The sequence below is a fragment of the Colletotrichum jinshuiense genome, chromosome 3 (assembly GCF_051148585.1).
Source record: "Colletotrichum jinshuiense chromosome 3, complete sequence".
Taxonomy (NCBI): Eukaryota; Fungi; Ascomycota; class Sordariomycetes; order Glomerellales; family Glomerellaceae; genus Colletotrichum; species Colletotrichum jinshuiense.
In genome coordinates this window covers 3,484,125-3,499,776 of record NC_139310.1, presented here as the reverse complement: position 1 = coordinate 3,499,776, position 15,652 = coordinate 3,484,125, and the positions used below count along the sequence as shown (strand labels likewise).

At 54.3% G+C, this 15,652-nt stretch overlaps 4 protein-coding genes across 4 annotated transcripts; all 4 read left to right on the top strand.

Moving 5' to 3' along the window:
* Positions 1-196: 196 nt before the first annotated feature.
* On the top strand, positions 197-1,820 carry EsH8_III_000968 (Di-sulfide bridge nucleocytoplasmic transport domain-containing protein; the record flags this gene model as incomplete). Its single annotated transcript, XM_083262693.1, has 3 exons — positions 197-305; positions 406-1,388; positions 1,449-1,820. The coding sequence occupies 3 exons, from the start codon at positions 197-199 to the stop codon at positions 1,818-1,820; spliced, it is 1,464 nt and encodes a 487-aa protein (XP_083123180.1).
* Positions 1,821-4,846: 3,026 nt separating this feature from the next.
* EsH8_III_000967 (transcription factor domain-containing protein) lies at positions 4,847-7,610 on the top strand (the record flags this gene model as incomplete). Its single annotated transcript, XM_083262692.1, has 5 exons — positions 4,847-5,089; positions 5,167-6,326; positions 6,383-6,501; positions 6,571-6,805; positions 6,863-7,610. 5 exons carry the CDS (start codon positions 4,847-4,849, stop codon positions 7,608-7,610), a joined length of 2,505 nt encoding a protein of 834 aa, XP_083123179.1.
* A 1,066-nt stretch (positions 7,611-8,676) lies between these two features.
* Positions 8,677-9,895, top strand: EsH8_III_000966 (peroxisome membrane protein; the record flags this gene model as incomplete). The annotated part of the gene is made up of 2 exons (XM_083262691.1): positions 8,677-8,857; positions 8,919-9,895. 2 exons carry the CDS (start codon positions 8,677-8,679, stop codon positions 9,893-9,895), a joined length of 1,158 nt encoding a protein of 385 aa, XP_083123178.1.
* Positions 9,896-13,392: 3,497 nt separating this feature from the next.
* EsH8_III_000965 (uncharacterized protein) lies at positions 13,393-15,045 on the top strand (the record flags this gene model as incomplete). Its single annotated transcript, XM_083262690.1, has 4 exons — positions 13,393-14,169; positions 14,228-14,284; positions 14,347-14,559; positions 14,623-15,045. 4 exons carry the CDS (start codon positions 13,393-13,395, stop codon positions 15,043-15,045), a joined length of 1,470 nt encoding a protein of 489 aa, XP_083123177.1.
* Positions 15,046-15,652: the final 607 nt, after the last annotated feature.

Sequence of the window (15,652 nt, the reverse complement as noted above, 5' to 3'; positions counted from 1 at the left end):
GAGGTTCCGTTGCCTCAGGCACGGTTTGTTTACTTTCCTTCTGTGAGTTGTCGTTCGTTCTTTGACAGCGCCTAGAATATTTTGTCCCGTCGGCCGCCACCCCCAGGGATCAACCGTCACCAGAGCCATTGCGCACTTCCCACCACAACATCACTGTACTTTGTCTTCTCAAGCTGTGCATGCAGCAAGCTCTACAATGGATCGCCGGACATACGAAAGTCCCATGGAATGGGAATACCAAGATCATGGTCCCCTGGATGCGACAAGTCCCTTTTCACACGTTGCGAAAAGCAACACTAAGAACAGTGAGTTCGTCATAACCACTCGTGTATTGAACACATTGCCGTCGCCAACCGTCCGGTATATACTATGGAATATCATACTGATCCTTCCACGTCATTGCAGTCTTCAAATCACCCAACAAATTTGCAAGCTCCAAACCAAACCCATTCGCTAGCCCCTCCAAGCCGAATCTCTTCGCGAACAGCCCCTCCAAGCCGCTTACGGCCCTGCCCCAGACGTCACTCTTCTCCCCAAGAATACAGAGCAGCAACACGGCACCGCCGTTTCGAAACCCGGCCTTCACTACGCCACGCAAACCCTTCGACGAGACGGCTTTCTCGGAAGCTTCTGGCGCAGAGAGCAGCCCCGCCTTGACGGAAAACTCAGAGTTCCCGGACGACACCCCCGACGTCGATAGGTTCGAAGACATGAACATGGGCGCCATGACTCCTTCCAAAGTTGACAAGAGTTTCCGCTATGGAAAAGCCGGCCTTCAGTCGTCGAAGCGCCATGCTCCAGGAAAAGGCGAGATCCCCAGAGGCGGACGGGAGTACCCCGCCATAAGGAAGCGGAAGCGACACAATCTGGACAGAGATGTCGGAAGCGTACGATACCACGGCTCACAGGATTGGGGTGATTCTGAATACGACTCAGCAGGCGATGGATCTCGCTCAACGTCTGCCCGCGGCAAGGGAAGCAAGAAGAAGAATGGTCGCAGCTGGGTCAGCAACCTTTTCCACACTTTGGAGGAGCATCCGAATGCGCCCGAAAACCTATATCGCTGGATCCAGCTTCTTGTCAACTGCATCATCGTGTCTGCCTTCGTATTTTTCTGTTGGTCTATTTTGGATACTGTCCGCTCAGATATTCGGACTGCCAACGAGGCGGCTCGCCTGGAGATCGAAAGCAGAATGGCCGAGTGTCGATCAGAGTACCAACTGAACGAATGCTCTAAAAAGGACCGGCCTGCATTGAAGGCCATGTGCGATGAGTGGTACGAGTGCATGATTCAAGATCCGTCTGCTATCATGAGAGTCCGAGTCACGGTCAAGCAGATTGCTGAGATTCTCAACGAATTCGCCGGCGCTATGCAAGTCAAGGCATGGGTAAGCTGCTTCCATTTGCTATATTGGCTCGTTACCTAGTATGCTAACACCGGCATTCAGGTATTCTTCTTTGGCATCCTATTTCTGTGTATCGTCGCCAACAACCTCACGCTCGGCCGCCTGGCCAATACAGCCAGCGCAAACCGCCCGGCGCCGTCGCATCGTGCCGCGTCTGGGGCCGCCCCAGAGCCATCTATAATCCCGGAGCCTTCACAGGCTTATATGTGGGTTCCGATCCAAACACCATCGCACCGCCGGCACCTCCAGTACGATAACGACGATACGGATACAGACGGCGCGTCACCGCCGAAGCTCAAGTCGCTAATGCCACCCCGGACGCCTTCTGGACGTCGCAGCCCAAGCAAAAGTGATCGGGACCGATTGCGGAGCCCGATCAAGTATGGAGGTCTCAGCCCTGTCAAGGGTTACTAAACGATAATAGCATCCCGCCTCTTGGAGAAGTTATGGGGTGCGAATCAGGGAATTGGTCGTACACAATGCATGGTATCGGAGTTGTGAGTGTTGATTGTATAGTGTAAACATGTCAGGGACAAGGTTTTGGGGTTGATGCGGCGTCATCTGGAAACTTGGACGGAGCTGGTCAGCTTACGCTGCATCCATGGACGGGTCAGGGAACAGAATTTGTCGGTTACTACTGAGCCCAGCCGAATTTGGCAACTGCCAACGGCTCACAAAAACGAAAAGTTCATCTGCCAATGGTGCGCCTAGCTACCTACCCATCTAACTTTGCCAGCTCCCTCAGCCGGCGTTTTCAGGTGAGCTGGCGAGCTGTCACGACTGATTGCGGATTGGTCGATTGGCCTTTTCACCGCTGATGTAGGTTGTTTTTGGTCCCAGGTCCACCTATAGCTTCTGCTGCTTGCCGACGCCATATCTGCTGGGGTGTTGCTTAGTCATCACACAGATTTCACTGGCTTTGGCTGCTTCCACTCGTTGACGTCACGTCTCATCGATTGTGGATGGAGAAATCGGCCCTGTGGCGACCCGCCTCTGAAGGGAAGCTGAGTTAAGGCTTACCGAGTCGCGGCCATCGAAAACTCATGATTTTGAAGAGGTTGACATACTATCCACTCCAAGGATTTATTTGAGTCTGGGAAGAATCTCACAGTGGCTCCTATCGAATCCACGATAGTACTAGCCACTGTAAGGGGGCAACTCACGGAGTAGGTTCCGCCCCTGGCATACGATTGGTGGTTCTCCCAGTTGTTGTGTGTGTATCCTCGATAGTAGTTTCTGGAACCCAGTCTGGCAAGACACTGCTGGAACATGTCTAGGATTTTGAGCCTTTTTTTTTCGGCCACCAAAAGCGAGCTAACGCTGAATGAATGGCTTACCGAGCAGCCTTGGGGTTTGCGAAACAATATCGACGTGGGCTTGGTTCTTGGACTTGGTTCAACCAATATGAAGCCGGGGTGTACCTGAGGGAGGCAAGGAAGTATATGCTCCCTGAACGCGTAGACTTGAGAGGCCGGAGCAAAAGTTTGAAAAGCGTTGCCTCGAATATCGGGACAATTGGAGACTTACGGACTTGATTGGCCCAAGACTGTAGGCGCGGGGGCCTAAGACCTAATTCCTCAGCGTCACCAGCCTCGGGAGAATCACGATACAACCCCCGGTACGTTGTATCAGTGCTCCAATACGGCAATCATCTCAAGTACCTCTGCTTAGGTGGGCAAGGAAATCCCTGCGATCAAGCACCACTGGCCAGGGTTCCATGACAGGCGTCATGCTCAATGCCCATAAGAATACTCCAGGGAAAAAAATGCAAAGACGGGGCCAGCGGAGGAAAACATCCAGCGGGAGAACAAGGTACGGGTATAGCGGACAGAAGCCTCCATGGTGGTGCTCTCAATCTTGTCGCCTCAAATAATATCGCACCAGCCAAGGTATTCGACGTGCTGTTGCCGATGCAATAGGATGAGCTGGGCGAGAGATGCCCTCCCTGCGGCTTTCGGGGCAGGGCGCAACTGCCGGGCCTAGACACAGTCAAAGAAGTACAGGCTATATCTATTAGCAGCAGTAAAGGGAAAGAAGGTCGTTTGTGCTGAATTGGGTGTCGCGATCCCTTCCCTTGGTCGAAGGACCCAGTTGGCTGGCACGCCGGCATGGGCAGAAGCCCCACAGCAAGCTACATCGTACGTACCTGCCCGTATGTAAGGCAAAGTGAGGCAAGGCGCCCAGCTGCGTTACCACTCTTACAGAAAGGTACTTGGTTGCGCTCGGGCATGTGGCAGAGAAGGCGGCGGGAATACCTCAAACCCAACCAATGAATCGACGTACCTAGGTACAGGTAGGTAAGTAAGGGTATCTCGAGTATAATGTAGTCCTGTAATGTATATCGCCTTGTTGTTTTGATAGGAGGTTCAGGGTCCTCTTTCCCATAAAGTGTGCTTTGCCTCGAAAGACTACCAACTTGAGAGTCAAGTCGTCGTACCTTGACATGTCAGGCAACAGCAATCAAGCGTGACCGTGGGCCATGGGACGAGGTGGCATCTCTCCATGAAGCACCAACACGAAGCTGTGGCTCCCACTCCAACTCCCCCAAGGTACCTACCTACCTTGGCACGCATACTTTCCCTACCTTTGATGAAATACCATCTCAGCACATCACTTGCCTTGCCCGATGTGCCTCACCTGCATTACAAGAAAAAAAGGTTTCACCTCCACCCCTGTCCAAGGAAGATAACCGCAGCAGCTGGACCTTGCACGGCTCGAAGCTCTGGAATCTGGGGAAGGAGCTGCCCTGTAATTACGTATCGGGTCGTGTGTCTGTGCCTCCCAGTCGTCTCTCGTCTCTATCCTGCCTAGAGGGCCTGACCCGGCCGCTGCACTGTCATCCCTTCCCGTATTTTCCATCGCACTTCTTCTCGTCACGTTCGCGTCCCATCCTCTCCTCCTTCCACCACCACGCCCTCTCTGGTCTGTCGGCTCTCTAGAGCTTGCGCCTCGCACACAGGCACTGGCACTGGCATTGGCACACACGCGCGCGCGCGCAGCAAACCCAACCCACCACTTAATACCCTCATCCCACAGTGCTCCAACATTGGACTACAAACTGGGCGCTTCATCTCCCGCAGTCCGTCCTTCGGCATCTGCTCGTTCCTGCGGCTGGAACTGCGACACCAACGACCAGTGGCGGCCAAGTTACCCACTGTGCCATCGACCCCTCCGCGTACCTTCGTTACTCGCGCCAGTCGACCCTCTGCCTCCCGCGAACCCGAACCATCTGGTCGCTGAACGCCGTTGTTCGGTGCTGCCGCAACACCTACTTCGAACCGGGCCTTCGTATTCTTCTCCCAGGTTCATGTCGTCCAGCGCCTGCCTTTGAACGGCCTCACTATGTCAATTCCCACACAAAGCCTTGAAAGTCGAGTTTCTTTTGTTGACTCGGCTTGAGGCCTCTGTCAGTCAACCTGAAGCGCGCAAGTACCGCCGACATGGAGGAGGAGACATCCGGCAGCCAACAGCAGGCTCAGACCGGTGCCGGCACTGTCTCCTCCGCAGGAGCACCTCCTGCATCTGCGCCTGCCCTGGATTCTGTTTCCGCTCCAGCGCCCTCGGCCAACTCTGCGCCCACCCCGTCCGGCAGCTCTGGCCCCGGTCAATTGTCCAAGAGAAGAAGGGGCTTAGGCGTGGTTACGCCCAATGCCTGTACCGAGTGTCGCAAGAAGCGGGCCAAGGTATGTCTTCGCGGGATCCCGCGCATTCTAGGCCCATCCGTCTCGTTCGGTACCCATACTGACATGTTCACTTCTAGTGCGACGGGCACAGGCCGTGCGGTCGCTGCAAGGCCCAAAGAGATATAGAATGCGTCTACGAGGTTCCAGTCCGTCAATCCAAGGAGCACCTTCGAAGCGAAATAGACCAACTTCGCCAACGCCAGCGGTCTAGCGACCAAGTTATCGCTGCCCTTGTTCGCTCCGACATGTGGGAGGATGTGTTACACCGGCTGCGCAATGGTCAATCCCTCGAATCGGTCTCAGAATGGCTAGGCGGTACCCTTCCCTCGGGCGGTGGCTCGAGAAGCTCTATCAGTCGCCCGATCGAGCAACTCGCCGAAGCGAGTGCCGGCCCAGGGACCCGCCAGGGGTTTCCAGGACCAACACCAGCGCCCATTCGAACGAGAAATCTTGGAGGTCCTGGGTCTGTAACCATGAGCCCCATCACAGGGCAGTCTGCCTTGCGTCAAGATATCGACCCCAACAGCCCATGGCACCCCTCGTCGCATAGCCAGAGCACGAGGAGTAACTCGCACCCTGACCTGATGAACTGGAGTGCAGATACCAACAGGCCTCCACAAGGGCTGTTTGATACCTGGCCTGAGTCTACCAGTAACACGGAAACATCCGAAGCAGGTTCAAAATACCAGGGTCTTGATCAGGTTCTCGCACCTCTCGACTTGCCTGACATGAAGCTTCCCCCGGAAGACTGGACCAACATAACCGAAGACGGTTCTCTTGTGCAGCACTTGCTTGCTTTGTACTTCTGCTGGGAGTACCCGACGTTTGCATCTCTGAGTAAAGAGCACTTCCTCAAAGATTTCCAAAACGGCGTCCATCGATACTGCTCTCCGATTCTGGTCAATGCACTATTGGCCTTGGGATGCCGTTTCTCTAGCAAGTCTAGCACACGAGCAAACCCCAGCGACCCGTACACTTCGGGCGATCACTTCTTCAAAGAGGCTCAGCGTCTGTTCTATCTCGAGGAAAACCACCATAACCTGACGACTATCCAAGCTTTGGGAATCATGTCCATCCGAGAGGCCAGCTGCGGCCGAGATTCGGAAAGTTGGTACTATGCTGGGCAGAGCATTCGCCTGGCCATTGAGATGGGTCTGCACCAGCTGGAAGAGGATGGAGACGACGACGAGTTTGCGGTTCAGGCTGCTACTTTCTGGGGTGCATTTGCTCTCGATCAGTGAGATTCCTTTTCCAATACTCGGATGTTTGATTCATGAGCTGATTTTCGATTAGCGCATGGTCTCTGGCAACCGGCTCGCTCCCGCAGTGCTCTTGTTTTCCTCACCTGCCGCCGAAGCCTGCTATCATTGATGACATCGAGGCATCTTTATGGATCCCTTACACTGACGATGGTAAGCTTCCACTCAACCTATACAACACACCAGACTATTCAAACGCAAAAGGCTCAGAAATCGCGACAGGCGCCCCACTACAACGCTCAGCCGAACAGCCATCCAACGTCCGGTCCGTGTATACCTGCTTTTGTGAGTTGAGTGAGCTTGTGCACCAGAGCCTCTACATCCTTCACTCGCCAGGGCGGCCATTGACCAGCCGCGATCTTCTCGACATTTACACCCAATACCTCAACTGGTACGATCGAATACCCGAAGTACTCAGGCTGGGGCACAACTTTACGCCGGCAGTGCTCTTCGCTCAGTGAGTACACCTCCAAAAAAACGATGGATGGTATAAAACTGATAGGATCTGTGACAGCATGTACTATCATTTTGCGATTCTGCTTCTCTTCCGGCCACTCATAAAGCTGAGAATCATTGGTTCGAAGCTCTTACCCCGAGACGTATGTGGACAAGCGGCAGATGCCATCCAGGGCCTTCTGCGCTCTTATTCGCAACTTTACACCCTACGCAGGACACCGTCTTTCGTTCCCTACTTCGTCCTTACCTCAGCCATCATGCATCTGGCCATTGGTGCATCCTTCTCGCCGTCACAAAAGGGCCTCGATGGCCTAGCTCAGCCAAACACCGAGCCGCCCGGCCAAACGTTGCATCCTCCCCGCGTTGTGGATGCAATCAAGCAAGGCATCAGAGATTTGGAGGAAATGGCGCCGTGTCACCATTTTGCGGAGCAGGCGCTTAACATTCTTCGGTACCTTGCAAAAAAGTGGAATATTGACGTTGACATGGGTGAAACACCGACGTCGGACGCCGAATTTGCGCATCTTGTCAGGCCATATACGAGTAGTCTCAACTTCTTCGCACCAAATGTCATCGAGGATGATTTTATTTGCGCCTGGGGCGGTGGTATCAACGGGGCCGGGGCATCGAACCCGGCGATGGCGATGGCAATGGGTACCAAGGGGACCGAGGCGGGAACCCCGTCGGCTGCGCGGACGGCCAAGATCCTGGAGAACCCTCTTTTCTGGCCTTTCCCGATGCAGGGGCGGCCGATGCTCCCCACCGGACGTGAACTCGAGGAGGCTGGTTTTGAGAGGATTCCCTAGTCACGGTTCAAACATGCTGAGTGATACATCATGTGGCCATTGTTTGGCAGTTCGAGGACATCTCTATTAATCCGAGCGGGATTCGGGAACAAACGGCAGGATCTCATTTTGCCCATACATAGGAGTCTTAACACGACTCCTTTCCCGGAGAGATGGAGACAGTCTCATAATCTCGCTGCCTTGGAATTGGCGGTGCCGTTATCCCACATCATCATCACCATCAACCGCTTCGTTGCTGTGGTTGTTGTCGATGTAGTCTCAGTCAGCAGTCAGCAGGCTCTTCCGCGAAAGTTTTGGGTCAGCATATGACAAGCTGAGAAGGCACTAAACCTGACGAATATATGCGCAGATGGGCGAGGAAACAGAGACCAGTCCCAGCTCCCAATTGCAGTAACACCTCTGTCGTAAGGTAGCTTGGATTGGCTTGTACCAACTTCACTCGGTCCAAGCACTTCGCGTATGCGCAATCATACCATGTGTCTTTTAAGCAGCCACAGGCTTTTTTATGAGTTCGCTCAAAATACAGTGTCAATAAAAGGGTGATATCTCGAGATTGATTGCCCGTGTGCAACTAAGCAAATGATAGGATAGCCCCCGCAGGGATTTCCCATACCGAGGCATGTAACGTAATCTCATTGGCCCAAGGCATTGGATAACGGGTGGTGGCGTACTTTGTTAGCTCATGCCAGACTAATTAGGTGCCCGGCAAAAAGATGGCGGGCAGCCTCGGCTTGGACAGTCCAGTAGTAAGTAGTAACCCCCTCCCCCCAGCCCGTCCACGTCGCGATGCGCCGCCCGAAGCACCTGCACCTGCGCCTGCCTACCTTACCTGAGCCATACTAGAGCGGTCGTAGTTCAATACCTAATCCGCACTTCTTCGTCTGCATCACGTCGGCGTCATTCATACACACGCACACACACACACACACCCTCCTTGCGGGTTCCTTTCCTTCGTTGTCCTTCGTTGCAGCCAGTATCTTCGCCTTCCGTCATTCCCTCTGTTTATCTTCGGCTCCATCCTCCCGCGCGTCTGCCGCTTGCGTTTTAATGCTGTAAAACACCCGCAATGTCGACTTCCGCCGATATCCCAAATAAACCCCGACTCTCACATCAGCCGTCCACCATCCGCACTGTTCTTTCGCTGCCGCCACAATGGCTTCAGATGTACGACGATTTTATTACCAAGAATGCTAGCCAGGTCTCTCAAATAGAGTCGGCTCTCAGGTCCCTAACCTACATCATCCCTGGTAAGCCAACACAACAACACCACCCATCGTCATCCTCCCCCATCTAATCATATCGCTACAGGCCGTTTCCGCGATGCTGAGATCGCATCCGAAACAGTACATTCGAGCGTTCAACTTCTTTCTCTTTATCATGATACCCTACTCCTGCGCGCGCTCTCGCGCATTCCCATGGCGCGATTGCCATCACCTCACAGTCGATATACCAAATACTGGACTCAGAGCAGCCCCATGTACCGGCGCATCGCCATGCTGCTGCAAATGGTTTCCTATACACAGCTTCTTTGCGAGATGGCTGCCAAGAGACGAGGGGGTGGGCGCAGTCGATGGCGCGTTGTCGTGCTTTTGGAGGCCATCAAAGCCATCTGCCGCCTGCTACTGCTTCGTGTGACGCGTTCACGCCCACTTGTCTCTCCCGTCCTCCCCGAGCGCGAACCTATTCCTGAACAGTCCGATGCCGACGACGACGGCGCCTTGAAGGAGATGCTTGGTGAGCCCACCAATGGCGATACATCGGGGGCAGACGATGAGGCCCCAAAGCCCCATGAGAAGGATTGGGTGATGCCTAGGACTGGCATGAGTCTTCCCTCGCTACCCAACGCGGGTGACATCAGCGGTTACCTCTTAGGCAAGGTCCTAACAGCGGAGGATATCAAACCAGCAGCCAAGCTGCTCAACCAACTACAGGGGAGCGCCCAAGCGGCGGAAATACTCCACATCCTGGCACCACTGGTGTACGCCGTTGCTCTCTCGAAAAGCAAGAATAAGAAAGCGTGGACACCGTGGCTCGTTGGTCTTAGCGTCGAATACGCTGCACGTCAACTCAGGGACCGGAGCTTCAGGACCACACCGCTTGAACGGGACGAATGGAGCAAGAGAGGCTGGGCAATGGGATGGTGGACCATGCGGGGAGCCTTCTATGAAAACATCATGAAGGGCGTTGTTGGCGGCGTGCGATCAAGAGTACCCGGACTCATCGGCGGTATCCTGGAGGATTACGAGTACTTGTGGGAGAACTACTACTTCAGCACGAGTGCTTGAGCATGGCCTGTATATCCAGTGCACCGTATAATTAGCAGATGGGCCACTGGATAATCGCTGTTTGCTCTGGTGCCTGCATAGCCTCCCAACAGGATCTGCTACACACGGGGATTCGGATTATGTCGCCAAGATTATTGCCAGACCGCCTCAGGCCGCCAACAATCTACATCTTGCAACTGCACAAAGACAACGGATAAGGGAGGCGGGGTTTCTTTTCTCATGCGACCAACCAGATTGTCTGACCAAGTTGAGATACATGTTTGGTCAACAAGTGTGCGTCAGCCCCAAGAACCGTTCGGTGCCAAGTCGCAGCCTGCCCCCGGCGGAATGCTGGGGAATGGAGCATGATTGGCCTTGACATGAGGCTCGTTGGCGTTGGTTAGTAGCCAAGCCAATCCGTCATCGACTTTCCGCCCTCTTGCAGGCGTGCAAGGTACCCAGGGAGACCCGGTTTGACGCGAATCATCCGAATGGTTCAGTAACCCCTGAGGGTTCTCTGTGTGTTGTGGGTTACGGACAGCTATTTCGTGGCTGAAGTTAAGATTTGTGGCATGGCGGGGGCAAGGAGGTTTGCCAGCCATGCCCTCCTCCCATGGTCCAAGACATTTGCCTTAACCGCCGCGAAGAAGGGATGCGGCTGTGATACTGCTGAACGTGGACGTTTGCAGGTAGCGGGTATCGGACTGTACTTCCTCGCATCCCCTGGCTGGAGCCAAGCTTCTACCTACTGCGAGATCCACGGCGAGATGAGCTGCTATTCTTGACATCCAGCCAACAGTTTACATGAAAGCACTAACCGGCGGGCATGTTGGACGTCGCGGCTTGCTTGCAACAGTGCGGAACACAAATAGAGTCGGTGATTGCAGGGTAGAAGGATAGGCAGCCTTCAGCACCATTGGCCCTATTATCAAATTTACATGCACATATATCAACATCCCTGTTGGCGCTCCCTTGGGTTTCCACTAGAGCTGTGGCCCTTTGACTGTTTCCTCTACCAGACCGGGTACAAAATGGGGCCAGCACTCCCAGTCCCTCGCCCGTTGTGTGGTCCACGTTTCGTTAAGGAAACACGCACGACACACCGCTGATTGACCAGGAGGGTATAGAATGAACAAGGGCCTAAGTTGGGATACCATACTGGTTCGAGCTGGAGGTGCGGCATATGGCTGTCGATTGTGTGTCGGGTGGCATTTCCGTGGGAGCCGGCTGCAGGATATTGCTTTTTCAAGTTCCACGTCGTCTGGGCTTGGCTTCTACTTACTGGCTTCACCGTGGCTAACTTGAGCTTTGGGTGGCAGGCATGTGCAAATTCTTCACACGGATCAGACTTGAGTCCTGACAGCGCCAGCGCCGGAGACGTGGTCTCAAGTCGTACTGAGCTGGGCTAGGCTTGTCTCGCCAGGCAAGACCAGGGATGAAGGAGAGCATGACATCACATCGCATTTCAGATGCCAACCAGAAACCGCATACCAGAGACCGGACAGGCGACCAGTCCGCCAGTCAGCAAATCAGGCTTGCATATCGGCGGCACCTTGGCCCAAGCGCATCATTCAGCCCAGTCGATCGGGTCGTCATCCGTCACATTTTGGTTCCTTGAGTTGCAAGGGGACGTTGGCAACATATCTAAACGAGTGCCGGCTTTGGGTAATGGGATAGAGCCAGTCGAGACATGCCCGACCCATCCATCTCTGAGAATAACCCAACTAAAGGATCACTCCCACACGTGATGGCGAGAATCCTAGAGCTTAAGCCAACTAGCCATGCAGATACTTCGATTCCTCGCCGGTGCCAGCCAGGTATCAAATGTCAAAGGTGTACAACGACAGCGGAGCTGCAACTTGGCGCGGAGTCGACGGCCGGCATCAAGTACAATGCACAGATACCCTGCTGCAACACACGATCAGGCAAGCACGTATTCGAACCACGAAAGCGAGGCCAAGACGGCCGCATCAGACCATCTCCACTGGTCATTCCGGCGTCTGTCTTGACACGGTTTGCGAGATTTGAATCATTGTAGATCCATTTCCCAGCGAGAATGGGCCCGTAAGGTTGAGAGGGGGGCAGAAAAAGCAAAGTCCACAGTCGCCCTAAGCCTCAACGAGAGGCATATGCATCACACTACGCCACTTAAAACACCGCCTATTGGCTCGCCTTCCCCAGATCTCGTCCACAGATTTTCTGGGCCAGCCGACTATCGACATTTCGTTCGCCTATCGATCGGAGAGTTGCGGGTTAGTGTGCGGATCGCCCCAGTATGGATAGGACTTTTTGTCAAGAGAATAAACAAACGTCAACAGTACTGAAGGGTCCCATCCGAACCAATCCAACCTCTCGCTCGCCGAAGCACGAAAGGCAGGGGTTGTTGTTGGTGTGATAGATGAGACAAGTCTCGCAGGGAATCTGCAACTCATCTGCATCCTCCTCTTCTGCATACGTCCGTACCGGGGGAGGCGTTTCTTTGGGGCCCTTGGAAGGGTGACAAGCATGACAGCACATCAGCACTGTACTGCAGAGTGGCAGCGGCACAACACGCGACAGGGGGGTGAGGTTGGGGCGGCTTGATGGCCTCGAGCATGGCACCCAACCTGGGGGCCACGAGGCGCGCCTGATCTGGCCTGGCCTCGCCTCGCCCGATGATGACCTACAGCACGGCACGGCTGCCAACGCCATATGGCATACGGCCTTTTATCTCACCTTTGGGCATGGATGCGATAGCCACAGAGGTCGTCGTCCATTTCGATCTGGGCCATGATCCCAACAGCCCCCTGTCCTGGCTCTGGCCTCCCTGGTCCCGGCCCCGACCCCCCGGTCACTTGGGCTCCAGTCCCAAGATTACCTACTGCACACTATCATGTGTCGTACGTACGAATACGTACCCGAGTCAAATCTGCACATAAGCTGCCCGCCTGTAGAAATTTGGGCCTTCGCCGCCGCCACTGCTGCTGCTGCTGCCCCAGAGCCACCACCCACCTTGCGGGCCAAACGTGCGCAGTATGGTGCGGTCTGCGTAGCGAAAGCGCGCGACGAGGCAGAGAGACAGAGTGCCCGCATTGCTTTTTCTTCGCGATACTCTGAGACTAGGGCCAGCCACCCTGGATTCTCGCATTGCCCTTCTTTTTTTGATTCAGGCGAGTAGTAAGGAAAAACTCGCTGCCATGAACAGGAGGTACCCTGAGGATACCTATGGGGCCCAGATCGTGACTGGCAGGGGGGGGGGGGTCATTCAACCCGATCTCCCACATCTCTTTCTCATTCACTCCCGCTGTGCTACTGTCTGAGATCTATCTCTCCGCCTATCTTACATACCGATTTTCTTGCGTCTGCCTCTTATTATTGTGCTTGTGATCTCTCCCCGCCTGCTGTTGCCTGTGACAAGCAGCATCAAGCGCAGCTGAGAACGCGCGAAGCTGTCAGATACACATCGAGGACAGTGCAGACCTTGGTGTATTCGGCTTCTTGCCTTCGCCCCGTCGTTCAAGAAACAAGAGGCCCATAACATGAGCCTGACCATTTCTAATCGATTTGTCGGGCATCAGAGTTCTCTTGGGGGAAGCACCTTTCATTCTTTTCCCTCGCCACATCATGGGTCTCTCATGCAACGCCAACAATGGCCTACACGTTCACCTGCCCAGGTCCAGATCCAGGACCATGAGCCGGCCGCTTCCTTGATACCCTCGCAAAACACTCGCCACAATACCGGACTTCCACGCTACAGTAAACCACCAGACGTCGTTTCGGTGCCTTCGTCCGCCTCGACCGTAGCCTCGGTATCGAGGGAGTCGAACCCCGACGTCGACAATCACAGCCAAGATGCCAATGACAGCACATTTTCGACGCCGGCGTCGGGTGGATCAGCCGGCATCATTAATCCCTTTGACCTTTCCGCTGCCGCACCGTCCGAGCCTCGTCATGTTCTTGTCCGTGTGGATGGCGACACCGGAGCTTACCTCGGCAATGTGGTGGGCCGACCGGCCCCTCAGGAATTCAATCTTCCATCTCGGATAGAAGGCTCCCGATCGGTGACTAACGGAGACCAAATCCAAACCGGTTGGAGTGTTGATTATTACGGCTTCTCTCATAGCCGGCGTGAGTACGGCAATGGACTCGGGTGGCGCTTGCAGGAGTCAGAAGCCGTAGCTGATGCGCAGGGCAACTTTGGCTGGCCACGAAAATACGTATGCTCCATGTGCTCTCTGCGATGGAACGCTATGCCATTGCCCGCCAAAGTCATACGGGGCGATGTCAGTCAAAGGGATAGGATCGACCTGAGAATAGTACGTGCGCACGGGATCGATCGCCCGCCAAACCCGGCAGCTTGCTTACATGAACCAGCCGAACCCACCGGATGCCCGGAAGGATCCGGGCTTCTCTCGGCCAGGTTGCTCAGAGGTACGTTGTGGTGATGAGATATCGGGGGCGGATTTCGAGTTGACAGTCGTCCAACCGCCTAGTTACACTACTACCTCGATCATGAAGGGCCCGGCAATGAGCCGTGCGTTCGAGGCCTATGTCAATCTTGCCCGCCGGTGTCTTTGTTCACAGACTCTCAGCCGACAACCCATTGCTGTCCGCCGCCGGTTGCCGAGCCGGGGTATTTGAAAGAGATCTACCGGTGCATTATGGACAACTGTGCGTTTTTGACGGATACACGACGAGAGATGAAGGTATATCACGAACTCGCGTCCCCTCTTCCTCCAACCCTGCATCTAATGCATACTTTGCTATAGGCGCATCTGCATTCTCCAAGAAAGAACGGGCACAAGTCATATCTGACAGGTCTGGGCAGCCGGATTGAGCATGGCCAGCCTCTCGGTGCCGTTGACAAGGAAATATCCTCTCGGCTAATGCTCATGTTTAACGACAGAGACGCCCGCGGGCAAAAGTCCATCTCTCAGCCTATCAACACGGTCCTGGGCCCTGAGGATGTCAGCAGCCCTGCTGTTCTGCGAGAGCATACCCAATGGATGTCGTACCTTGGCCTACACACCCCCGAGGTACACCGACGGGATTTTTTCGATCCGAGAACAAACCAATGGTACTACCGCGAGTACAATCTCGACGACGACTTTGAAGATGCGTATGAAAACACACGAATCATCTCCTACGCCACAGGACGCCCGGTGAAAGCGTTGGACTTTATCTGGCGTTGACCTCACTTCTTTACTGGCCCGAGACTGTCAGCAAATTCTCCCAATACTCACTCAAACGCTATGGTCGGACACAACGAAGCGCCGTATCATCATTGCCGACGAGAATCTGATTTCACAAAAATTTATCTCCCCCCCCCCCCTTTTCCTTCTGGTTTTTTTTTTTTTTTTTATACGGCGTTGAGCTGTCCGGGACAAACTCGGGCATGGACGACGACAGGGCGGCGTATTACGACTCATGCTTCGTCATGACCAACAACAGGACCTTAAGCCATGGTTGGCAATACGCATTTACGACAAAGAGCATGTTTGGCTTCTAGGCCAGCGTTGGTATACGCATTTACAATAAGGGGCATATTTGGCTTTTAGGCCGAGGTTAGCGCACGCATTTACGACAGAGAGCATGTTCAGGCTTCTAGGCCAAGGTGAGCGTTACGCATTTACGACAAAGAGCATGCCCAGGCTTCTAGGCCAAGGTTAGCGTTACGCATTTACGACAGAGAGCATGCTTGAAATTACAGGCTAGGATCTGAGTGGTCCATAAAGCCTTGTGGAATCGGTGTCTTTTGGTGTATTATTTGGTGAGTTAAGGGGGGGTTGCTTTCATTGT